The 26,513-nt window shown below is 40.9% G+C and overlaps 1 protein-coding gene and 1 long non-coding RNA gene across 5 annotated transcripts in view; one reads left to right on the forward strand and one right to left on the reverse strand.

The window, feature by feature from the left end:
* The window catches only part of SCAF4 (SR-related CTD associated factor 4), a 55,827-nt gene extending 42,171 nt beyond the window's left edge, over nt 1-13,656 (reverse strand). For 2 of the 4 annotated variants that reach the window (XM_026514214.4, XM_026514140.4), the window contains exon 1: nt 13,210-13,656. In XM_026514214.4, the coding sequence (XP_026369999.1) occupies nt 13,210-13,239 (30 nt within the window). In that variant the 5' untranslated portion in view covers nt 13,240-13,656. The remainder of the gene's footprint in view (nt 1-13,209) is intronic. The other 2 variants (XM_048214776.2, XM_044378225.3) reach the window with 1 other exon arrangement.
* Nucleotides 13,657-13,785: 129 nt separating this feature from the next.
* Nucleotides 13,786-18,938, forward strand: LOC130542660 (uncharacterized). Its single transcript, XR_008957368.1, has 2 exons — nt 13,786-17,418; nt 18,343-18,938. It is a non-coding gene; the product is annotated as an uncharacterized LOC130542660 (long non-coding RNA).
* Nucleotides 18,939-26,513: the final 7,575 nt, after the last annotated feature.

A 26,513-nucleotide genomic window follows, 5' to 3' on the forward strand; every position in this document is an offset into this window, starting at 1 on the left:
CTATGAATTGTATCTGTTCTGGTTCCTAGATTAGAAATTTCTAGAAGTTCATAAAACAAACTAACAGAACTAGCAAAGATAAAAGTTATTGGCATTGAGTCTTTGATTTCTGGAATGTGCCTTCTCCTAATCTTTGAAATAGAGCTACCAAAGCAGTGAAAAGAATCAGAAGACCATATTAGTCTAAATAATTCTTCTAACCCCCAATCCCTCAATGTTTCCTTTAGGAATCTTTCAATGGAATACTTACCTCTACCTTTTTCCCCCTAACTTTAAAAAATTTGCTTTCCTGAAATTTATTTTATAACGAATTATACTGATTATATATGCAGTGTTCCTTCCTTGCCATTACCACCTCCAAGATGACAAATTCTGCCTTAAGCTGGTGTTTTTAATACTTACTTTCAAACTTTAAAGAAAAAATACGAATGCTTCAAAAAGGAAATACGTACATTTACAGTGACAGGCTGGTATTCAAATCTCCCTCCTGACAGATGCAGATATCAAAGCATTTAATTCTAGTTTATCTTCCTTTCATTCATTTGACTCAATATACCAGACACATAGGCTTCAACCAAATCAAGAGTTAAATCCAACATAACTTTAATGTTTATTAACATATAAACAATTTATAAAAGTACACATTGCATTTCTTAACAAAAGGAAACAATTATGAAAAAAAAACTTTTTAAAATCATCTTTTCTGCAAAGATGCTTTGTCCATCTAATTACAGCCTGAAGACAACTCTATAAAATATTGCTGGAACAATTAGGAAAGGGATAGTTAACAGCTCTTTTTACATGGCTTTCACTTTATGCATTATATACACTTTAACAAAGGTTTGTTCAAACTAATAATTCCTTAATACTGGGCAATTCAACATGATGTGGGATGGGTTGGGACGTACAGAGAGTTGCAAACCAATCACATGAACAATGCCTTTCTCCCAACCATGTCCTTTTACCTGAAAGTAGAACATGAACAAACAGTAAGAGACAGAGAAATTGAAAAATATGCAGAGGAAAGTAACTCAATTAACAAAGGAAACCCCAACCGCCAATTAATAAACATAGGAAAAAAGTTCAACCTTACCAATAATCAAAGAAGTATAAACTAAAACAATGAGGTAGAATTCTTCAATTGTCTACCTGGCATGAATGTAGATTGGCATAGAGCAAAGACAGCCCTCTGCTGATGAGACCTAATTGGGGAGTTTTAGTTTCAGAAGGAAATTTAAAGCTATGTATCAAGAACTAAAAAACAAACAAACAAAAAACAACCCCCCAACCTCGTCTTTTAAGCCAACATTCCACTTCTAGAAGTTTATCTAAAACAATAATCATATGTGCTCACATCTTCCATGATGACTATTTTAAAATTAGAAAATAATTTGTTATTAAAAAGATCCAGTAACCATACAAAAATTTCCAAACACAAGTGGGAGGGAAAAAAGACTAATAAAACACTCTAAAATGTTAATGGTATTCAGTGGGATGGTATTTTCTTTTATTTCCTAATTTAAGTTTACATAACTTGCATTAATTTTAAAAGGAAAAAAATTAAAATCCATTGATTTTAAAAATGAAAAACTTTGGGAGACAAATGCATTTCTCAACTTTTGATTATAAATATAATAAATACAATAAATATATAGATCCATCATTATCAGATATAAGTTATTCATGATTAAACCTTGTCTTTGAAGTTAACAGCCATCAAAAATTTTCAAAATTATAACATATTTTAAAAAATAAATTCAAAATTCTGCTCCTTTAAATCTTTATAATAACTGATGCCCCAGTGGATATAAAACACAGATTTGAGAAGTCACTATCTTTGTACTTTGTTGACCTCTGAGAATTAAAGAAAGTATCCCTTTAACTACTGACATACTTCGTTGCCAAGCAAATTCTATATACTTTCCATAGAGTCAAAAGTCCTTTGAAACCCAAACGTTTAACCAATTTTCAACTTGCTTAGAGGAAGGTACAGAGAGACAAGACAGTCTGGCATTAATATGAAATATCCTAAAATGGAGCAAATTTACAAGGCCTTTTAAAACAAAGAGTCGGGAAAAAGAAACCATTGTCTCCCGGCTCCTACTGAGCAGTCTTTCATTTGACTTAAACACTAGAAAATAGTTCCATTTATTTCCCCACAAAATTCAGTTTTCAGATTTCTAAAGATTCCCTAATCAGATATTTTTACAAGCAACAGAGCTGCACATAATATTCTCAAGTTCAAAAAAATTTTTCATACTTTTCCTACATTGTTTTACCTTATTACATCCTCCTACAAACTCTCCAACTTTTCTCCTAGTTCCAGAATTTGGAGTAATGCTTTATAAAATAGACATCTATAAGTGCAAATAAAAAACGTTAATATTAAATACGAAACTATTTTTGAGTTAACTACTTATATTTCTATGTGCATTAAGAAAATAGAACATGGCAGGGGCACCTGGGTGGCAAAGCTGGTTGTGCGCCCAACTCTCGGTTTTGTCTCAGGTAGTGATCTCAGGGTCTTGAGATCAGGCCCTGAGTCTGCTCTGCACTCAGCAGGGAGTCCACCTGGGACTGTCCCCCTCCCCCTCCGCTCTGGAGCTCTCTGAAAGAAAGAAAGAAAGAAAGAAAGAAAGAAAGAAAGAAAGAAAGAAAGAAAGAAAAGAGAAGGAAGGAAAGAAAGAAGAAAGAAAGAAAGAAAGAAAGAAAGAAAGAAAGAAAGAAAGAAAGAGAAAGAAAATGGAATATGGCAAACAACAGTTTAAACATCATCTGCATTATTCCCCGCTTTTAAATTATATCATCAAGTCCTATTTGTCACCATTTGCTGCTGGCAGAACTAATTTTCTAAGCAGTTAATTTCTCACAACTTACTTTGTAAAGTATGCCCTTATTCTTCACTTAAGACTAACTCTCCTATAATTTCCAAGAATCTACCTTTTACGCAAAAAAATTTTTTAAAGTAGCCTCTACACCCAACCTGGGGCTCAAACTCACAACCCCAAGATCCAGAGTCCCACGCTCTACTACCCCAGTCAACCAGGCACCCCTCACTCAAACTTTTCACTTTAGAACCAAAGCTGTCTCTCTTTAGCAGGGCTTTTAACCCATTCAGTTCCAGCTTAGGACAATTAGGTCCTTAGGACAAGGTCATTTTTCTATTCCTTAGCTACGTTTTGGTTCACCTCACCGAACTGTAATCAATCCTCCACTTCTTTCTTTTCATTTGATTTTAAGAAATGGCAAGTATTTTATCTATGCCATTGCTCTACTAGCAGATGCCAGACTGTAAAATTACTTTTACTGTTCACTAGTGAACTTTATGTCCCCCCCAAACTGACTACAAAACATTTTTGTGAGGGGCACCTGGGTGGCTCAGTGTCTGCCTTCAGCTTGGGTCATGATCCCAGGGTCCTGGGATGGAGCCCTACACTGGGCTCCCTGCTCAGCGGGGCCTGCTTCTCCCTCTCCCTCTGCTCATGCTCTCTCTCACTCTCAAGTAAATAAATAAAATCTTAAAAAAACACATTTTTGTGAATTAAATATTTCCTCCTAAACTTCAATAGAATAAATAAAAATTAGTTCCTGGACATAAAATCGCTTGATTAGAAGAAAAAGAAAAATCATCCCATACTTAATGCATTTCATTTATAATCAGTTATTTCCACAAAGTTGTCATGAATGGATTTATGCACAAGTATGGGACTAAAACTGAAAATGTTAGCACTTACAAAATCCTTAATTTAAAATTTTAATTGTGAATATAAATTAGTAAAAGAAATATAAATGCCTAAAAGTGCATTTAAGTTTTAAATATGGATTATTTATGCATGATTTAAAAACTTACCAAACTTCATTATTCTTACACTTCTACAAATCCTTCCAAAAGTATACATTATAGTGCACTTGCTACCATGCTTCAGATGTACAAAAGTTGTTACATCTGAAAAAAGTTAGTGAGCCCTCTCCCCTCATAAACACTCCAGCAGACAAAGACCCACTGCTCAAAAACCTTCAGCGCAACCACGTGGGCCTATGGACCGGGGTCAGATGGGTACTTAAGAGTACTCAGTGGTATTTCAGAACTGTCATTTCTACATGGTGTGACCTTGGTCAATTCACACCACCTCTTGGGTTTCCTTACCTTTAAAAGGAAAAGAATGGAAAGACACACCTATATAAAACTCTTAGTCCATTAGCTGACATCTGGCTGGTAGTTAAGGAGCAAATGCAGGATTCCTTTTCTGTCCTTCCCCTGGACTGGCCCCACTGGATTACTTCTTAAAATAGCATGTAAAAACTAAAGATACCCTATAAAACAAACTTAGGATTCAGGATCAGCAAAATAATTTACAGATTCACTCGGTAGCTCCTAGATACTGTTTTCAATTGAAAGAAAATCAGATCAAGCAACAAAACAATGGAAACGATGTGCTAAAAACTAACATTTTCCTATTTTTTAAAACAGGTTTGAGATATAATTCATACACCATAAAACTCACCCCTTTAAAGTATACAATTCAGCGGGGTTTTTTTGTTTGTTTTACCACATTCAGAGTTGGGCAGCCATCAGCACTGTTTTGTCTTAGAATACTTTGATCCCCTTCAAAAAATTCCATACCCATTCCTCCCTGCCACCAACCAATAATCTACTGTCTCTATGGATTTGCCTATTTTTTACATTAAACAATAATTAAAGCCTTTATAAAGATTTGAACTTATCTCCAATGAACCCCAAACTTGGCTGTCCTTTCCAAAGTGATTTATCACTCAGCATCTCTTAATTAAGGTGAACGAGGTGATATACGCCCATTAAAGTCTAAAGAATATTTTATGTTTCCTAAAGGCTTAAAAGGCATATTACTGTAAATTTCCATATTACAGGCTTCCTTTCAGCAGGGTGTAATTTTACTTCAGCTAAAACTCAGCTCTGACAAAGTCAAAAGGAGGAAAAAAGTAGAATACTCATGATAAAATGCATAAAGATATATTAAAAATATTGCAGAGGGAGATTTACAGACTGTAGAGTTGGTCAACTAGTTGCTCTCTAAGGTAACAGCATACCGACAGTGGGACAATGTGAGAGGCAAATACAGGTCAGGCAATCAGTGGGTAAATTGTCTCTAAAGACTCTAAATACAGTAATAAAACTGACTGAAATCATTTTATCATACTAAGCACTGGCAATTCTAAATAATATCAGATATAAAATATTCCTTCCCCTAAAGTATGTTGTTGACGGAGATGCTTAAGTTTTAATCTACTGCTGTGGTTACTGTTAAGTTTTAACAATACATAAGCATCAAATCTGTACATTTTTTTACTACATATCCTTTAATAAGCAATCTATTCTAAGTGAAAATTCATTAGGAAATCCTCCAGTTCTGTGGTCAGTGCCTAAACACGCCAATTCGCCATACCTGTTCATCTGGAGAGTCACCACAAAGAGATTTAGTATAGCCTGCACTCAGGCTCTGTTTCTCCAATCCTGTGGTTCCTATATACGTGTGTATGTGTTTAAAGAACACATTCAAAATATGATAGCTGAGTGCAATTCTTTTTTCTGACATCTTTTTTTCTGGTATAAGTACTTATGAACAGCCAGAATCAGCCTTGAACAAAGGTAGAGTGGAACACAGAGCAGGAAGATCCATGAACAAAAATCATGGAGAATGTCATTACTACTCAAGAAAATGTAAGGAAGTAGATATTTACACATAATTTAAAGAATGTTTAACTAATAGAAATCTATACTGAATTTTTTGGTGGAAACATTTCAGTGAATTTTTTTTTGACTGAGGAAACATTTGAAAGTCACTACAATCAATGTGGAAAAAAAGATGTTCTAGATTTCTAGAATTTATTGTGAAGTGGTTTTTTGCTAAATTTCTAACCAAAGGTAACTTATGTTTAAGACTCCCTAACTAGTGTTTGTTGCTTTTATGTACAACTTTCCATAATTAAAACTAACAGAAAGTGTTCTTCAATCGATTATGGGTGAAGATTGATCAAGCAGGATATAACTGTCTATGGAACACAAATATGTGAAGATCACCTTGACAGTCACTGACAAATATGCGGAAGGCAAAGCTTGAAAAGAAACTGGAATATCATAGTGAAGTCATTATGACAGACCAGTATGTAAGTTTTTCTATTTTTTCCCCAAAAAAAGTATCAACGCAATTTTAAAATATTAACTTTTTTCCACTGTAATACATATTTGCAACTGGCATAAAGTTCAGGTTTCTTTCTTGGCCATTCTCATGATTATTTCTGGAATTAATTTTGTTGTAGAAGAATGATGTATTAAAAAGAAAAATTGTGCTCTGGATGTCAAATATGCAAGGCGTGCCACTGCTCTATAGTCTCTTCCAACTAGGATTACTGACCCACATGGGTTTCTACCAAAATCACCAATTATCTAAACACAAATGATAACTTTCGGAGGAACTTGGATGGCCCTCTACTTTTCACTGAGCCCTTCCATCTCCCTCACTACCCCCCTCCACTGCCCTGTGACTCCATCAAAACCTTAGCTTCTAATTCTTAACTTTACTCCAGAGTTATATTGGATTTCTTGGAGAATTCACTACTAATCAATACAATGTGCTTCACTGGAATATCAGTTTCTATATTTATGCCTTCACAAGCACCAATAAGGAGCTCTAGCTATAAAGCAATGAAATGTAATCATAAACCATGCAAATATTTAATAGGATGAAGGTGACCAGGGTATAATAAATTGTAATACTGTCTGTGAAATCTTAATAGTTTTCAAAAATAAAAATAAAAAATCGTGATAGTACACTGTTAATCACACGTAATATTAACACAGAAATGTAGACATCTCTCTTCAAGTCTAAGCTTTCAAGAGATCTTTTTAAGGCCTAGTCCTAAGGCAAGCTGAACTACTACCAAACTCTTTTTCCTGTTCCATAGGAACAGAATATTAATCAACTAATGTTACCAAAAATCTGAACCAATAATGGGTGAACTGATTATTCTATATAGCTGATAACGTAGTATAGCTTGTTTTTAGCTCATCATTAAAGCTGTATGCTGTTGCTCTGAAGTATGCTTAAAAAAAATCTGGCATTATTATATCAAAAAATATTGTGAATAATATTAAGGTTCATCATTTATGTAACAACTTTTTTCCTACCATGTTACCAAAATATATTTAAAACAAGATTTCAATGTGTGCAGATATCTACGGAAGTTACCTGGAATGCTGTATTATATTCACTTGGCTTCCATGGCAGAGAACATACAATTTATATCTGGCAAAAAATACCCTTCCCCAATACCAACTACCATTTTGTCAACTTTCTGCCTGGTAGTTTTATGTCCTGAATTCTGTTTCACAAGATTTATAAGCCAACTTTTCCATTATTCCAATTCCTTATCATGTGTCCATCTAATTTTTTTCTGAAACAAAATACTAAATGAAACGCCAGTAGGGGATATTTTCAACAAGAACATCAGTGATAACGCAACAGAAAGCTCTGATGAGCCAGTGTTATTACACTCACCATAAGGCCAGACCTCTACTGTTGTTGGAGATAAGCAATTCTCTGAGAGTCAAGAAAGAGCAGAGGAATATCACGATAACTTTTAATAATCTAAAACTCCTGTGGTAACAGCATAACATGGTCAAATGAGGCAAGAAATAACCTCCAATTTTACTTCACCTGTGGCCTGGTCCTCTACATCTCTTCCACACAATAAGAATCTTGTGTCAACTCTTTGTCCACTGCTTTAGATAGACCTCTCCAAGAAGGGAATGATCAAATCAACTAAAACGAACATTAACAGGTTAAGAAAAAAATACTTAATATAAGTATCTTCATCATATGATTTAAAGTCTGGAAGATAACCATACTTAGTAATGAAAAGGTAAAACATACAACAGTCCATACACAAAAATTTCCAGTGGAAAAAAGAAAGGCGTGGCAAGCCCCCTACTGAGATATGGAACACAACTCTTCCCTCAGGATAACATGGTGGTCCAAGACTGACAGCCCAGTGGATAAGTGTACCAACATAAATTCATACATAAAGTATTCATAAAGCTTAATTTGTCTGATTTTAAAGAAAAAAAGGAATGTTAAAGTTCTCGTACTTTCTTCCTGCACTTCAACACAGCACCTCAGTATCTCAGCACTGTAGTTCTTTTAAAATAATCTGAGGATCCCTGGGGGTCTGAGTTCTTTTCAGTGGTCTGTGAGGTAAAAAAATGTTTTCATTTTAATACCAAAACATTTCTTGCCCCTTTCACTCATATTCTCACAAGTGTACAACAAAGTTTTCCAGAGGCTACCTCACGTGTCTAAATGCAAGAAAATGAATAAAGAAGTAAATATCAGAACCCAGGTTTATAAATCAAAGTTTACATGAGATTTTCAAAAATGTAAAACAATGTCACTCTTCTCACTTTTTGGGGGGAAACATTATTTTTCATTTAAAATGTTATTTATGGTAAAATATAATGGATTTGTCATTTTCAATAAATGCAGTTCTCAGATTAAATTTCTAAGACGATAAATATCCCAAAGATATATGATATGTGTATATATATGTCTGATATCATCCATAGATACAAAAGCTCTCTGTAGTCCTTAACCTTTAAGGGTTAAAGGAGTCAAAATCAAAGTTTGAGAGCCCCAGAGAAACTCTTATACAATGGAGACATGTTTGAGAAAGTTCACTGCAGTGTTTGTCAGCAATAATTGAGAAGCAACTTAAATGTTCATCAACTGGGGAACCAGATAAATAAAATATGGTTTATTCAAATGATGGCATACTACCCAGCATTAGAATGAAATCTTAATATTAGCAACACTTGAGGGAAAAAACTCCACAAATATGTACAACATACCACTTACGCATATCAAAATAGATTATATATTGCTTAGATACCACAGAGATTGATACTAAATTCATTCTGATTGCCTCTGTGGGAGGAAAGGACTTTAACTTGCGATATTTCAAGTTTAAATTAAAAACACTTATAATAGTAACAACTGTCCATTCTTGTTATATCTTCTCTGTATTTTTATACTTTAATTAAAAGTCTTTAAAAAAAAGATTTTATTTTAAAGAAAGACTGTGCTCAGAGGTGCCCTGTGCCAGTGGGGGGAGGGGCAGAGGGAAAGAGAGAATTTCAAGCAGACTCCACGTTGAGCCCGGAGCCCAACTACCTTGAACTCAGGACCCTGAGCCAAAATCAAGAGTCTGATGCTTAACCGACTGAGCCACCCAGCTGCCCCTAGTTAGAAGTCTTAAAATCAGAGATGTTTCTTCCCCCCCCCCCCAAGTGTGATACGCTCTTTTGGAATCAGACAAGATTGATTAAAGGCTAAAAACTAAATCAATGGATTAAAAAAAAACCCAATCCACAACTTCAACAAACTTAACAAAATACCAAACTCTTCACATCAAGGAGTATATAAATATAGCAGAAAACAATTAAGTATTAGTTGTAATTGGTCACCCATTTTTTTCACTCATCTTTTTACAACACTTAACAAAGTGTCTCACCATGAAAGTACTGTTTAATGGGTGTCTTTAATAACTTCATTCTTTTTATTATCTTCCTTCCTGTATCTCTCATACAGGAGAGATACCTATGCTACCTGTACCCTTCCTTTTATCTACAATTTTGTTCTAAGCAAGCCTTCTTATTTTTAAACTGTGCTTCTCTACACTTTCCCTCCCCCAACATGCTCAAACTTCTACTCCCATCTGAGACCAGGGCTTCAACATCACTTAGTAAGGCTAAGACCACATACATGCTATATAAATATACAAATGGCCTACCACCATTGCATACTACACTGTTAATTGCTCTTCTTTGCCTTCATTCTTTAAGCAACTTTAAATCCCTCAGAACCGAACTTCCAAAAAAGACATTTGTGACCTTTATTTCCTTATGTCCTTCATTACCATTCAACCTTAAACTTCAGATCCCATTACTCTCAAATTTTAGTAGTTTTTTTCTTAAGTCTTAACCTGTAACTGCTCCCCGGGTATTATACAAAATATTATCTTTAGGCAGCAATTAAGACGGGGAGATGTGCATTCAAATACCAGCTCTACCATTAGCTAACAGTATGCCCCTGAGCCAATCATTATTTAACTTCTTTGAAAATCAGTTTCCTCATCTATAAATGGATGTCTGTGCAAGGCTGTGGGAATATTAGATATGTATTTATAAAATGCCTGATACGCCATAGATGCTTATTAAACATTAATTCCTTTTCTCACCCCCTCTCAATTTTCTCCAGGGCACATCTGAGAGTGACTCCCAGATGTCTCCCTCTATTTCCTGGTTGCTTCCAATTTTGAGTCCTACCCCACCCAACTGCTCGCCAAAAATTGCCACATGACTCTTCCACTCAAACTCAACCTGTTCAAACCAAACATATTTCCCCTTCCACTAAACATGCTTTTGATGACTGCTGACTTGTGTTAATAGCATTACCCCTTTCCCAGCACCTAGACTGTGGGGGCAAAAGGTGCTTATAAGCCTATTAGATGGCAAGGTCCATGGATTCCTCTGGCCCATATCCTTCCCCTCCTCTCCCTGCCACTAGACACGCCAAGTTCAGATTTTACTCAGTTCTACCTCAGTCCTCAAAATGCCAATCTTCCTCAAATCTCTGCCTTCTACAATATATACAAACCAAGCAGTTTTCTTGATTCTATCACCCCACTACTTAAAATCTCAGTTTATCCAGAGCCTAAAAGTGAAATTTAAACACATTAGACAGACATGAAACTTGTCAGGCCCCAAATTACTTTGCCATCTTACTTTCCAGTAGCCTTTGGAATCAAACGACTGTTCACTCCTCTGCACTACTGCCCTTCAATCACTACTTCCTACACCTTCTGAAATCCTAAAACTGACTCCACCTTCTCTTCCCAAGTCTTCGCTGATCCCCCATAGCCATCCCAGGGCTCTTTTTAAGAGCCCCAAAGGAAGCTGTTCTATCACACGGTATTTGCCTAAGTCTTATGTCCTCTATTAGATCAGGCTCTAGGGGACAGAGCTCCTTGGTAGTACCAGTACTCAGGACACAGCTTTACAGCACTTAAAAGTTTATAAAATTAAGTTTGGAGGATTTGAGGTTACAGGAAACTAACCAATAACATTTCATGAATAGGGAGAAATAACTGAGAAGCACTACAAATCAAATAGCACAAGAGGATGAATTTTAAAGTCAGACTAATTTCTCTAGAAGGAAGTTTCTTCAGAAGAAAGTTAAAACTGGCAACACACACCTAACATAATGTAATTTGCAGTTCATAAAGAGTAGGAATGGAAATAAAAATTATTTGAGCAGAAAGATGAACAATGACAGGAAAATTCTCATTTTGTACATTTTAAAAAGGTTAAAATACCATTTCCCTTTTTTGAGAAGTCAGTAGCATACCTTATTTTGGTTTTTCAAAGTAAAAACTAATGATCACGCTTTTCCAGAACATAAGATATTTTGCTTAATGTGCTTAATGTCAACTTCCACAATGCTTACCTCAGAATTCAATACTTCTGATCTTAAGAATATTCTAAAAAATCCCCTTCTTCGTTCATTGAAAGCTGACATTAAAAAAAGTAAGTTTTTATCTTGGGAAAGAAATGCACTTATAATCTTTAAAAAACTGTTGTACCATTTGTAAAATTCTTAAGCATTCAACAAGTATTTGCTTCCTATAGTGAGGGAAGGAGAAAAGAACAGAAACTCCTTGCCCTCACAAAGCCAACATTCCAGTGAATTTTGCCTTCAGGAAACCAAGTCAAAATTCCAAATCTGAAATCTCTGGAGCATTATCACAAATTCTCTTGCCATCAAATATTATGAAATATTATTTCGTTATTTTGAAAATCATCACTGCCGAACGCTAGTTGCTACTCCAGTTAAGACATTTTATGCACCCATCGGTTGAAGACAAATCATTTCTAGGATAACCTGTAAGGCAATAAAACGTCCTAACTGTAGTGTTACTGGAAGATCCCATATTACAGAACTGCAAATCTAAAGGAAAGTTATTGCACGTTAATTCTGTTACAAGTGAAATTACAAAATCTCATTATGAGATGCAGCAAGTTTTTAACGCCGTATCAAGACATCTAGAGCTACAGCACTACATCTGACTTTTTCAATGTTGGGTTTATCTTTAGTGTTTGGAAAAGGAAAAGAATCCAACTCAACACATGACAACAGTTTCCATTCTGTAACCGTATTTTAAATCACCAGTGGTCAAGTCCCCTCCCCCAAATAGATTCTGATGAAGAGGATGTGTGGACTCTACACTCCAAAAACAGCACCTGGATGACTAGAGATAAAACTATGGAGCTTTAAGGCGGCAGGCAGCTTTGTTCCCGGTTTTGGGAGGTTTTCACATGTAAATGCTCCCCTAGAAGGGGAGCGCGGATTAACTACCGCGGGAGGAGGGCGAGGGTGGGGGACTGGAGGCCAAAGCCGGCTTTCTATCGGACTGAGGCGGAGCAAGTACTCCTCTCCCATTCAACTTTTTAGGTGTCACTTTGGGGCCACGGAGCCCATTAAGAGGATTGTGTTCATGACTGGAAATGATAAGGAGCCACCCCTCTTCATTTGGGAACCCCATTTCCCTAGAGTGTGAATCCCGGGAGAAGGGGATGAACACCCTCTCCAACTCCTCCCCGACCCGGGATCAGAGTCCAGCCGCCGCCGCGCCGCGGCCTGAGCAACAGGAGAGCCGAGGCAGCCGCTCCGCCAGCCCAGCGACCGGCAGATGCTCCCGCTCCCCCGCCCCCAACCCCACACGCCCGCCCGCGCTTCTTTCTTAGCCCCTTGCGGGCTCCCGGCACTGCGAAGCCAGTAACGGGGCTGGGAGCAGAGAGCGAGAGCGCCCGGACCTGAAAGAAGGCGAAGTTAGAGTAACCGGCGCCGAGGCGGTCTGGGGGAGGCCGGAAGGGGCCAAGGGGGGCAGCCCGAGGTCGCCGCCCGGGGGTGGGCGATGGGGGAGGGGTGTGGGGTCGGTTCCCGTAGCCGCCGCGACCTCTCCCGGACCACAGGCCGCTCCGCGCAGGCCCCGCCGCCCCGGAACCCGGGCAGGAAGCGTCCCCACCCCGACCAAAGCTTTAAACCTCCGGCGGCGGGAGAAACGGAGTCCCGGCTCCCGCGGAAGGCCCGGCACCCCCTAGCCCCGAGCACTCCTCACCTCCTGGTTGAAGGCGTTGACGGCGTCCATGTTCGCGCTGCGGCGGCGGCTGCTCCGGGCCCGCCGGTCACATAGACCTCGCGCCGCGGCGGAGCGGGGCCGGGGAACCGGCCAGGCCCGAGGGGCGGGGGGAAGCGACGAGCGGAGGAGCCAGAGGACGGGCAGGAAGAGGCTGCGGCCGAGGCGGCGGGGCGGGCGGCAGAGGCGGAGGGTGGCGGGCCCCCTCTCAGTCCCGTTCGGAGGATGAGGAAAAGGAGGCGGCGGCGGCGCTGGGCTCCAACATGTCCGTTTGGTGGTGGCGGCTGCGCTCTGCGTCTCGCTGACACGGCCCCCCGCGCCCTCACGCACTGCCCCACACTGGCCCGACCGGCGAGCGGGCGGGCCTCTCTCCCCCTCTAGCCAGCGGGATGGCGGCAGCGGCCCGAGTCCACGCCGCGCGGGGCACCCTGGGATGGCTCGGGCCTCCCAGCGCTTCCTGTGCCCGGCTCCCGCCCCGCCCCGCCTTGGGCGCGATGGCCCCGCCCCCGTCCCGCCCCCGTCCCGCGCGCCGCGCGCCCGGCTGCTGGCGCGTGACGCCGGGACGCCCGGCCCTTTCCCGCCGGCGGTGGCGGCGAGCCCGGGAGATTCCTGGCATTAAGGCTGGGCCCCGGCGAGGGCGCCGGAGAGCGCGGGACCCCGGAGTCGGGAGGCTGGCACGGAGAGGGCCCGCGCACACGCGCGCCCCTGCCCGACGCGGCGTTCTTCGGTGCGTTTTTGTGCCATTCTGCCCAAGCAGGCCCTGCACCCGGCCGAGGCGGGTGGGCACGACCCGCTCGCTCTCAGCTGCCTGGAACAAAGGGCGCAGGATTTAACCTCAGCCCGCTGAGCGTGCGTTTGCAGGCGCCCGTGCAGCCTCTGCCTGTGCAGCCCTGCGTCTGCTCTAACTGCGAGAGTGAAGCACTGAGAACGACGTGCAGGCAGCGGATACCCACGCAGGCCTGAAGGAACCCCTGTGAAGCCCTGTGCCGCGGGATTCGCTAAACCTTGATACAGATTCCCCCCAAACGTTTCCTTTTTGGCGGAAACACTTTGCCCTGGTTCACGTACCTTGAGTACCAACTGTTTGCAGGCCGCTGTGCTAGGTTGGGGGATATGGAAATAAAAGGCAATTTTGGGGCCGGCAGGCAGCTCAGTGTAGTGGGGAGGACAGACAAATGAGCAGATAAGAACTAAAGCATGATAAATGTTAGGGCAGAGACCCAGGGGGAACAAAGAAGAAAGATACGCATCCGACTAGAAGTCCAGGAATGCCTCTCAGAGGAAGTGGCACCTAAGCTACATCTGGAAGAAGCAGCGCCTTTAGAGAAGTTTTGGACTGACAGCCTGATGACTGCTTTGGCATCACCTACCCCCAAGGAGGACCGGCTGGAGCTTAGGGAATAGGGTGGACTGAGAGGGAGTGACTGAGACCAGGTCCTGAAGAGCCTCTGTGCCCTTCCAAGGAGTTTGGATTTTGTCCCCCAGGCAGTGGGGAGACATTGAAAGATTTTAAGAGCAGGGTGGTGTCATGTAATGTGCTCTTTCAGAACAAAGGTGTAGCAGTAAAAGTGAGGTCAGGTAAAGAATGGCTCTAAGTCCCAGGGGATGCGAGGACTTAAGGCAATAGAGTGGAGAAGGAAAGACAAGGTCAGATACTACAAAGTGGAATGTACTGGCTGGGACAGAATGACTGAGGTGAAGGAACAGGGAGGTGTCAAGGAGAATGCTCAAGGTTCTGGTTTGATGAGAGTTGTGGGTGGTGGGTTTGTAAGTCAATTCCGGGGCTATATAGGGAGGAAGGAATAGGTTCCAGTGAAGGTAGAATAATGGTAAACACTTGTAGATTCTTTACCATGTGCTAGAGTTGACACAATATACAATTCTGTGTTATTTCATTTAATCTCCATAACAGGCTTCTGTATGAGGTGGCTGTCAGTAATGCCCAGTTTTATAGTTGAGGAAGTGAGGCCCAATTCCGTTAGCTAACATGCCCAGAGCCAGATGATTTCCTTCTGGGGCCCATGGAGTTCGAGGCGCCCTTGGGGCAAGTAAGTGAAGACATCTAAGAGGCAGTTGGGTAAACACCTGTGGAGCCAGGAGAGCTGGCTGTGAGGAAGCAGAGACCTGGGAGTCATCAGTGCACAGCCAGTGATGGGAGGAGCTGAAATAGGGAAAGCGGATGGAGAACAGAGGTATGGAAAGGGTAAGAAATTGGAAGAAGAGGCCGAGAAAGAGTCCAGGAGACCAGCTCAGCCCTGTCTGGTGCTGAAGGTAGAAGGCAGCAAGTTACGGACTGGAAAGTACCTGACAGCATCTAGGATCCCAGCAGAGAATGCTGGCAGGAGTGGGGTGAGGACAGGAGCCAAACTGACATGCACCCAAGAGAGGAAGGCAGCAGGAGATATTTCACAGACACTTGGCTGTGAAGGCAGGTAGTAAGGGCATCAAGAAAAAACTGCAGGGGCGTGCCTGGGTGGCTCAGTGGGTTAAGCATCTGCCTTTGGCTCAGGTCATGATCTCAGGGTCCTGGGATTGAGCCCCACGTTAGGCTCTCTCCTCAGCAGGGAGTCTGCTGCTCCCTCTCCCTCTCCCTCTGTGCTTTCCCTCTCTCTCTTTCTCAAATAGTCTTTCAAAAAATTTTTTAAAGAGAGAAAGCTGCAGGATGAAGGAAGGGTATGCCTGTGTCTTTTAAAATGAGATGAAACGTACTCTTAATTATTTGCTGCAGGAACAAACAAAATTGATCCCAAATATTCTTTTCAGACCCACCTGTCATCTACTTCATATTACTACCTGTTTATCTCTCACCTTAACTACTATTACCATTTCTTTAAACCCATTTTGCTTCCATAAGAGTTGTCATCTGTAGGACCACTGACATTGCATTGGAAAATGAAGTTCTTGAGGTGCCTGGGTTGCTCAGTTAAGCGTCTGCCTTCGGCTCAGGTCATGATCCCAGGGTCTTGGGATTGAGTCCAGTATTGGGCTCCCTGCTCTCTTCTCCTTCTGCAGCTCCCCATGCTTGTGCCCTCGCTGTCCATGTGTGTGTGTGTGTGTCAAATAAATAAAATCTTTAAAAAAAAAAAAGGCATGTTGTTTTAGGATCCAACGCATTGTGGTGATTAGGCCCTAGAATGACTGTTGGATTGAGGGCCTGAAGAACGTTTTCTGTGTACCATCCTACTGAGATCTGAATGTGTAAGGGAGAAGATTTGGCTTCTATGATTCTTGTGTTTGAGGTAGAGAATTTAGATTTAGAAGGTTCTTTTCTGGGTAGGGTTGTTTGTGTTTATGTTGCTCGTGTTCAGGAAGTCTTTTAAACAAGTTGTTTGGGAACATGTGTTATCAGCTTGATCGTGGGTGCCTTGGTGGTATTTTCTCCCATTTTTCTGTTCGGAAGATGGAGCTTCTCTGCTCGGGGACATGTGGCAGACATTCGGACAGCTACGGCTGGACTTCTGTCTCTATCTGTCTGGGCAGACAAGTCCAATGTTCCAATAGGAACTTTTGGGCAAATGACAAAAACTCAGGAGGACTGTGTCCTTTGTGAGCAGACCTTGAAGCAGTAGAAATGAAGCCTGTTAGGAAGATGGCTGGAGGATGATAAGTACATGCAACTGATAAAACTCAGCAAGACATTTTATTGACTTGCAAACTTGCCTTCTCTCAGAGAACATAGATTTAAGCAGATTCATGTGCTTTTAATGTGAGTGTGAAAGTAGACAGTTCTGAAAAGCCATTCCAAACAAGCTCGTGTTTTTAGAGAGTAGGTGAAATCAATATTCAGAGAAAGGAAAAGATGACATTCAGGAAGTAATATTCTGGTTAATTCTGTGTCCTTCACATGTCAGCTTGTTCTCTTGAAAGGAATGCTGGCCACAATCCACAGGTGTAGAGAATACAGAAAGCATCTCACTTCGGAAGAGCCCAGAAAAACATTTATAGATAAGAATTCAAGAGAAAATTCATTCTTTTTAATGCTTTGTTCTATATATTTTCCGGAACAAGTATAAACTAATTATATTGTAAGAGACTCTTCCTTTCTCCTTGGAGCCACCTCCCCTTCTGAGAATTCATCTGACACCTATGGGATCCCTCTCCCTCCCCACAAAGGGACTGGAAATCTCTCTTGGTTTATGACTCCATTTCCTGCTGGAAAATTCCACATGGATGTCCCCCTCTGTCCTCAAGGTACCCACTTGATTCCTTTTCATGTCAACCTCTATCTCAATGCCTGTAGGCTGTTGGTCCCAAATTAGTGGAACAGATTATGAGGAAAACAGGAACTGGAAGGAGGAAGAGCTCAGTGGCAGTTGGGGCAATGGGATTTTAGGGAATTTTCATTTCCTTCTTAATTTTTCAGCATTTTTTAGACTCCCAACAGAAGGCATATATTACTTTTGTAATCAGAAGGAGTGAGCTCCTTAAAAGAGGAAATATAGATAAGTGTGCAGCAAACCTATGATGTTTTGGATTGATAATCTTAGCTATGATAATAAGCATAGGAGCATATGAGTGAGTGTAAAAGTAATGCATTAATCAGGGATCTCCAGAGAAACAGAACTACTAGACTAAACACACACACACAGAATGTATATATATATATATATATATATACACACACACACACGTATATTCTAATATATCTAATATAATTTTAATATAGCTTACAATTATATATAAATATAATATATAATTGTTATACTTAATAATATATAAGATATAATTATGTATAGTTATATAATTATAATAATATATAATTTATAATAATCTAATTATCATATTCTAATATATATATTCTCTCTCTCCCTCTCTCTCCTCTCTTTCTCCGTCCCTCTCTCTCTCTCTCTCTCTATATATATATATATATATACCCTTAGTGTGTGTGTGTGTGTGTGTGTGTGTGTGTGTGTGTGTTAGAATTTGCCATCTGCAAGATGGAGAATCAAGTAGGCTAGCAGTCAGTCCCAGACCAGAAGCCTGAAAACCAGGGAAGCCAGTGGTATAAATTCCAATCCAAGGGCAGGAGAAAATGAGATGAGATGTCCCAGCTCCAGCACTAAGGCAGGAGAAAAAGAGCTAATTCCTCCTTTTTGCACCTTCTGTTCTATTCAGGCCAACAACAGATCCAGATGATGCCTACCAGTACTGGAGAGGCCAATCCACTCTACTGATTCCATCAATTCAAATGCTGATCTCATCGAGGAACACCTTCACAGGCACACCCAGAAGTGACATTTAACATGGGTCTTCTGTGTCCCAGTCAAGTTGACACATAAAATTAACCATCACAAGTAACTGATAAAGGAAGACCGTTTCTTTTAGGCGATTTCCTATTTGACTTAAGATTGGGATCTAAAATACCTTTTCCAAAATTGAAAGTTATTAAAATCAAGTCTGGGGTGAAGTGAAAAGTCATCTTCCAGGACTGAACCACCCCAGTCTCTTACTTGCCCATTCATTCACCCACTCACTCATTCATTCATTCATTCATTCATTCACAAAAGATATATGACCACTTCTATGAATGGGCACTGTGCTAGGTGTTTAGGATACTACGGTAAACAAAAACGGAAGTTCCTTTCTCCTGGAACTACTCCCCCAGAGTCTAACACCTGGCCCTGAGGTTGAGCTTTTTTTTTCATACGCATGTTGGTCATTTGCTCATGATCGTGTCTTGTGAAAATAAAGACAGTTTATTTATTTTTTCCTAACCACTGTGTATGTCTTTTATGTGTTTTTCTTGCCTGCACTCACTAGTCCTCCAGCACAATGTTGAATAAAAGTAGTGAGAGTACCTTGTGTCTGATCTCAGAGGCAAACATTCTTTCCCCATTACCTAGGTTGTTGTCTATAGGTTTTCCACAGATGCCCTATAACAGGTGGAGGAAGTTCCTATTAGTTTCTTGAGAGGTTGTTTTGTTTTTATTTTTTATTATTTACTTATTTATTTTTAAAGATTCATATATTTAGTTTAGAGAGAGAGAGAGAACGCGCTCGAGCCAGGAGAGGGGCAGAAGAAGAGAGAAAGAATCCTGGAGAGTCTGCTGACTGTGGAGCCTGACACAAGGCTTGATCCTGGGACCCCGAGATCATGCCCTGAGCCAAAATCAAGAGCCTGCTGCTTAACCAACTGAGCCACTCAGGTGCCCCAGTTTTGTTTTGTTTTTAAATCATGGATTGCTGTTGAATTTGGTCAAATGATGTTTCCATCTACTGAGATATTTCTTCCTTTTTTTTTTTTTTTAAGATTTTATTTATTTATTTGAGAGAGAGAGTGAGAGTGAGAGCACAAACAGGGGAGAGGGAGAAGCGGCCTCCCTGCTGATATGGGACTTGATCCCAGGACCCTGGGATCATGACCTGAGCCGAAGGCAGACGTTTAACCGACGAGCCACCCAGGCCCCCCTCATGGTTTTTCTATTTTACTGTTAATATGAATTCTATTGATTGGTTTCTGAATGTGAAACCAACTTGGGATTCTTGAATAACCCCCACCCCCTGGTCATGGAGTATTGCCCTGTATATGTTTTGCTGAATTCAATTTGCAGAGATTCTGTCAAGAATATTTCCTTCTATGTTTATGAGTGGTACTGGTCTGTAGTTTCCTTTCTTGTGCTGGTTCTGGTGTCTGAGCAGCCTGTCTTCATCAACTGAGTTGAGAGCAGTTTCCTTCCTTCTCTATTTTCTGAGTTTGTGTAGAATCTGTATTATTTCCTCATTAAGAATTTGTTAGAATCCACCAGTGAAGCCATCTGGCCCTAATGCTTTCTTTTGAGAAGGTTTTATATTCATAATTCAATTTTTAAAATTGATACAAGGCTCTTTAGACATTCTATTTCTTGGGTCAGTTTTGATAATTGCTATCTTTTTGAGAAATCTGTCTACTTAAAGGTTGACAGCTTACTGCCATACAGGTTTTTATAATGGTCTGTTATTGCCCTTTTAATGCCTGTAGTGATGTCTCCTTTTTCATTCCTGATGTTGGTAATTTGTATGTTCTTTTAATTTTGTTGATCTTTTCAAAGAAACAGCTTTTGATGTAATTGATTAATCCTATTGCTTGTGTGCTTTCTGGTTCATTAATTTTCACTATTTTATTATTTTCTTCCTTCTGCTTGCTTTGTATTTAATTTGCTTTTCTAGTTTCTTAAAGTGGAGGCCTTGATCATTGATTCGAGGCATTTTTTTTTCTTTTATAATATAAGTATTTAAAACTTTAAATTTCCCTCTCAAAACTTTGATATGTTGTCCTTTCATTTCCATTTACCTCAAAATATCTTGTAATTTCCTTTATGATTTCTTCTTTTATCCCATATTTATTTAGAAATGTATTGTTTACATTTCAAATATTTGGGAATTTAAAAAATATCTTTCTGTTATTGATTTATAATTTAATTCCACTGTGGCCAGAGATCAGACTTTGTGTGATTTCAGTCCTTTTGACTTTATTGAGACTTGTTTTATTCCTCAGCCTATGGTCTATCTGGATGATTGTTCTATGTGCACTTGAAAATAATGTTTATTCTTCTGTTGTTGGGTGGAATGTTCTATTAATGTCAATTAGGTCAGGATGGTTGATAGTATTGTTTAAGTATTTATCTCTTCATTTTCTGTCTACTTATTCCCAGTTACTTAGAGAGGAGATCTGATATCTTTTGCTGTGATTATGGATTTAGTCTATTTCTCTTTTCTTTTTTTAAAAAATATTTTTTATTTTTATTTATTTATTTTTTTGAGAGACAGAGAGAGCACAAGTGAGTGCCAGTGGGATGGGAGGAAGGGCAGAGGGAAAGGGAGAGAGAGAATCTTAAGCAGGCCCTGATCTGATGCTGGGCTCCATCTCAGGACCCTGAGATCATGACCTGAGCCAAAATCAAGAGTTGGTCGCTCAACCAACTGAGCCACCCAGGAGCCCCTTCTATTTCTCTTTTCAGTTCTGTCAATAGTTTCTTCATGTATTTTGGATTTTTGTTATTCAGTTTGTACAAATTTAGGATTATTATTTTTCCTTGATGAATTGACCTGTTTTCATTAGGAAAATTTCCTTTTTTGTCTAGTAATAGTCCTTACCCTGAAATCTGTTTTGTCTGATATTGATATAACCACTCTGGTCTTATGATTTGTATTTGCATGACATATGTTTTCCATCCTTTTACTTTTAACCTGTCTGTGTCCTCTCCAATCCTTGTGCTTATTGTTGTTTTGTATTTTACTTCTTCATATGTTTTATAAACCCACAATGTATTAGTATTAGTATTGTTTTTGTTTTGTTTCCTCTATGTTTTCCAGTTTTCTGGTTTTTTTGTTTGTTTGTTTTATGGTGGAAGGGTAATTCTGGACCTTGTTACTACACTACCTCATGATGAGAAGTTTCCAGAAGTTTTAAATTATTATGGAGCAAAATTTGTTAATTTTTTCTTTTATAGTTCTTTGTATTCTGCCTGAGAAATCTTTGCCTGCCTTGAAATCATGAAGATGTCCTTCATGTTTCCTTTTAGAAGCTTTGTTGGAAGTTTTAGTGCTCATATTGGGTCTATAGTCCATTTTAAATTAATTTTTGTATATATGTAAGATAGAGTTCAAGTTTCATTTTTTAAAAAACTTCGGTCCCCATTTACTGTAAAGCTTGCTTTCCCCCATTAAGTTGCATTGGCACCTTTGTCAAAAATGAAATGGCTGCATATGTAGGGTTGTATTTCTGCAATCATTATTCTGTTCCTTTGATCACTAATACCACACTTGATTACTTGATTACTAATACTTTAAAGTTGTGAAATCTGGAAGTGTAAGTCCTCCAATTTTTTTATTCAAGATTATCTTGGCTATTCTAATTCCATTGCTTTGCCATATATATTTTAGCTTACACTTGTTAATTTGGGAGAAAAAACCAAACCACTGGTATTTTAATGGACCTATCTGATGATTCTCAATTAATATTCATGACCATGAATCTCAAGTGGGCCCATTGTGAAATCCAGCAGTCACACTACATTTCCTTACGTAAAGAAAGGAAGCTATTCCAGAGTTCTCCTTACTTCTTATAGACCAGAACTGAGCCACGTGCCCATCCCTAAACAAATGAAAAGAAGAATGGAATTGTCTATTTAAAACCAAACCAGGATTTGTCGGCTAAAATATGAGTGCCTCTCCTTCAGACCAAGAGATATTTGCCTACATGTGAACAAATAAATTCCGTTAGCAAGGAAGGAGGGGGAGGAAGTGAGCAAAAGTATGGCTGTTGAGTGGTCAAGATTGACTCCCATATAAACAAAGACATTCTATGTGTGTGAGGGTGTGTTTATGATTGTATAAGCATGCAGAAAATATGAAAGGGTAGATACCCAGTTCTTGGCACATACTACATCACAGTGGGGAAAGGGTTGCCTTAATGTAGGTGAAAGCAGGAGGGGAGACAAACAAAAAATGGAAAAAAAAGTGCCTTAAATATATATAGATCACGTGTATGCATTTATATCAAATTCCATACATATGTGAATACATACATCAATTAGAAGATTAGAAAGGGGGACGCCTGGGTGGCTCAGTCGGTTAAGCCTCTGCCTTCAACTCAGGTCATGATCCCAGGGTCCTGGGATCGAGTCCCGCATGGGGCTCCTTGCTTCTTGGGGAGCCTGTTTCTCCCTCTGCCTGCCACTCCCCCTGCCTGTGCTTCAGTGCGCTCTCTCTAAATAAAATCTTAACTAAAAAAGAAGAAGAAGAAGATTAGAAAGGGGATCCCAATCCCCTCCAACACAGAGGTCCTTAGGTCCTTTTTGGGGCAACATATCGGCAACATGGCTGGGTACCTGAATTCAAGCAAAAATAAATTACAAGAATGATGAGGGAATGAATAAACCAATAAGTCTGTAAGCAGCCATAGTACATGTTCCATCTAAACAAACAAAAAATGAAAACAAGTCTGTAAACCGCCAAAATAGATATCTCATCGTCCGTATATTAAGGTCACACATGCCACCCACTGGACACTCAGCACTCACTCCTAGAATAATTATCTAACTATTCGAACCCCTTGAGTCTTTGGTTTTTAAGTACAAGCACATTAAAAGTAGCAAAACAGGGAAGGAGGCTGCTGGAGAGAGGCAAACTGCGACATCCAGAAGTGGCTGCTGACAGGCTGACAGCCAGAGAGGAGACAGAAAAGTCTGCGCAAAGGCAAAGCTGTGGGGCCATTGGGTTTGGGGCCACTGGGTTTAAAGGCAACTCGTTCTAGGAACTTCCACACCCCTAGATGGCATGTGGCTTTTTTGTTTGTTTGGTTGGTTTTTAAAAATTGCCTATTTATTTATTTGAGAGAGCAAGCACACCAGCAGGGGTAGGGACAGAGGGAGAAGCTGACTCCCCGTCGAGTAGGGAGCCTGACGCGGGACAGGATTCCAGGACCCTGGGATCATGACCCAAACTGAAGGCAGATGCTTAACTGACTGGGCCACCCAGGCGCCCTGACATGTATTTTACACCAAGTCACAGCAAGGCTGCTGTGATGTCAGATCCCAGGTAACAAAGAAGTTGAGAGTATGCACTGCATTCTCGGTTGAAGACAGCAAGGCAGCCTATGATAGAACGGAGTCACGTGATGGCTACGCCTTTTCCAAGAAAGGAACTAAGCCCCGGTCACCCTTGTGACTTTGAAGGCAGAGATTCCAGCTCTCTACCAGATGCCCCAGCGCGGGTCCGTGGCTACCTTCAGGCTCAACACGTTTGAAACTCTTCCCGCCTCATTTTCAATCCAGGTGTCCATTTGTTCTCAGTTATAAAAGGGATTTTGAGGGAAATCCATATAAGAAGATTTTCCAGGGAAAGGTCTGAGGAAGTGTTTCGCAACTCTTAAACAGCCTTCCCCACTTTCAGATAATAAAATGGCCAGAGCACAGAGGGAGAGGAATTGGTGTAAGGTCATGAGAAAGTGGTTGGTTGGCTGTCTCAGGCTCCCATCCCTCCCCCGTCTGGGACATGAAATGAAAGGGTGGAGGAACGCTACCTCTAACCCAGGGGCCGGTAAACGTTTGGCCTGCAGGCCAAATCTGGTCACTGCCTGTTTTCATAAATAAAGTTTTATTGAGACACAGCCATGTTGATTAGTTTGTGTGTTGTCTATGGCTGTTTTCAAGCTATAAGGCAGAGTTGAGTAGTTATGACAGAGTCAGCCCACAAAGCCAAAAATATTTATGACCAGGCTGTCTCGAGAAAAAAAGTTTTCTGACCTCTATTCTAACCTCACAACTCATGAGGAAGACTTCAGGTGTCATCAGGAGGGATTTGAAATGTGTTCTCTGTGGTGGGAGAGAGAGAGAGGACTGGTGCCTAAGCCATGTTTAAGGCAGCTAAGGCAGCCTGTGGGCTGGAGTCCGACTCCTAGGAAATCCAGAGGGTGAGCAATGGGCTAAATACCTACTTTGGTGGCAGGTGCTATGCCAGTGGCATCCAGGATAAGTAGGGGAAGTGACGGACTGTTTCCTGAGGTCCGTTCAGAATTGACTGGGAGACAGAGAGCCGTGATATGGTACATCTTGGGTCTTATTGGATAAGCCACCTGGAGACCTGAGTAGGAAGAGCCTGGAACTGACCAGGGATTGCATGTACAGGGATTAAAGAAAGACTTACAAGAGACTACACAGAATTGGTGTGGTCAAAGGAAGTGCCGGAGAAAAGGATCCAGAAAAGAATCTCTGAAGAGCCCACCAAAGCTTCCTTGAGAAGTAACCATCTTGCCAGCCCCAAGACTCAGCACGAAGCCACCAGCCAAGGTAGAGCTGGTCTACACCCTTCCCTCTCCATCTTCTACACACATGCTTCACTGGGGTGGGCCTGTACCAACAACTGGCAAGTGGAGGAGAACGTGAGCATGGGGTGAGAAGGGGCAGAGGGCTACCACTCTTCCCCATTGCAAAAAGTCAGGGAAGGAAGTTTTAACACTGTCACGTTCAGTGTTCTGAAATTCTAATGACTGAATCAGAATTGTTTATGACTCATTTATTGCCCAGAAATGAGTAGATAAGCTACGGGACGGACTAGAGTTTCATCCAGGCTCAGAAAAGACTACCTCTGCAGAAGAAAGCTTGAAGGGTGAGGGGAAAACACGGAACTAAGGTTTTGTTTGTGGCACGATTCATGCTTGTTCAACATACTGGGTACAATCATATTTATTGAGCATTCACATGTGCTGGACACCATGCCAAGCCCTTTTCGTGTGTTAGCATGTTTAATCTTCCCATCAAGTCTCTAGTATTAAGCCAATTTTACAGATGGGGAGACAAGAAAAAGGAAAGATAAGCTATGGCCCACAGACTCAGAGCTAGTGAATAGCAGAGAAGAGGAGATTCAAACTCAGGCAGCTCAGAGCCAGTCAAACACTCAGTCACTATGTGAGGCTGCCCAGCACAGCACCCCAAGAGCTGGTTCTCTAAAGGTTTGTTACTTGCTGAGGGGTCTTGACTTTCCCTGGAACCACAGAGTCTTCTATCTGGGTTCTCCTATCAGCACCTGCCATAGGTTCTGCTGAATCCCAGCGGGCCGGAGACACTCAGGCTTTATTGGATTCACTGAATCACAAGTGTTAAACAGCAGAGTGTTGCTTGCCCTGCAGCTTGGACCAGCCCTGGACCTTCTCGTTCTCAAAGCCTAGAGTCAGTTGAGTCCCCCATGAACTCAGACGGCGCACCCAAATGGATTATGCAGGTCTAGAATCCTGTAGAAGCCCACAGACATTGCACCTGTTTCCTAGTGATAGGACATGCAAGGTATAGCAGCCTCCTGTTCACTTGGGAGATAGAGAGCCCTACATGCCCTGGGTTATTGGAAATCTTCCCCCATTTCTGCCCCAAATCCACTGCCTCAAATCTGCTGTAACTTTGTGGGACTTATTTTCTACCCTTTGATGTGAATTTTCTTACCCAGGGAAACTGCATGTCTGCTACTTCAGCTCCTTGGGGTCTATCAGCTTGATGTCCTGTGAGATGACCCAGTGCCCACAGACCAAACTGTGGCAGAGCACCAGAGAGGGGACAATACTCAGGTAAGACAATAAAGGCCTACTATGGTCTTTGCCAGGTCAAAAAACAAACAAAAACAAACAACTTGCTTTTGGTATTCTTTGTGTTGGGACAGAGAAAACATGCCTTTGGTAAATCCACAGATGCATACCATGTGCCAGGGGCTTTGCATATTTGTGTTTGTCAACTGAAGCCAGCTGGAACAGCAGATGTAACTGATTACGTTTATGATAATCCATTGTCACTCTCCGAGACCCATCTGGTTTTCTTCAC

Source organism: Ursus arctos, unplaced genomic scaffold, assembly GCF_023065955.2.
Source record: "Ursus arctos isolate Adak ecotype North America unplaced genomic scaffold, UrsArc2.0 scaffold_4, whole genome shotgun sequence".
Taxonomy (NCBI): domain Eukaryota; kingdom Metazoa; phylum Chordata; class Mammalia; order Carnivora; family Ursidae; genus Ursus; species Ursus arctos.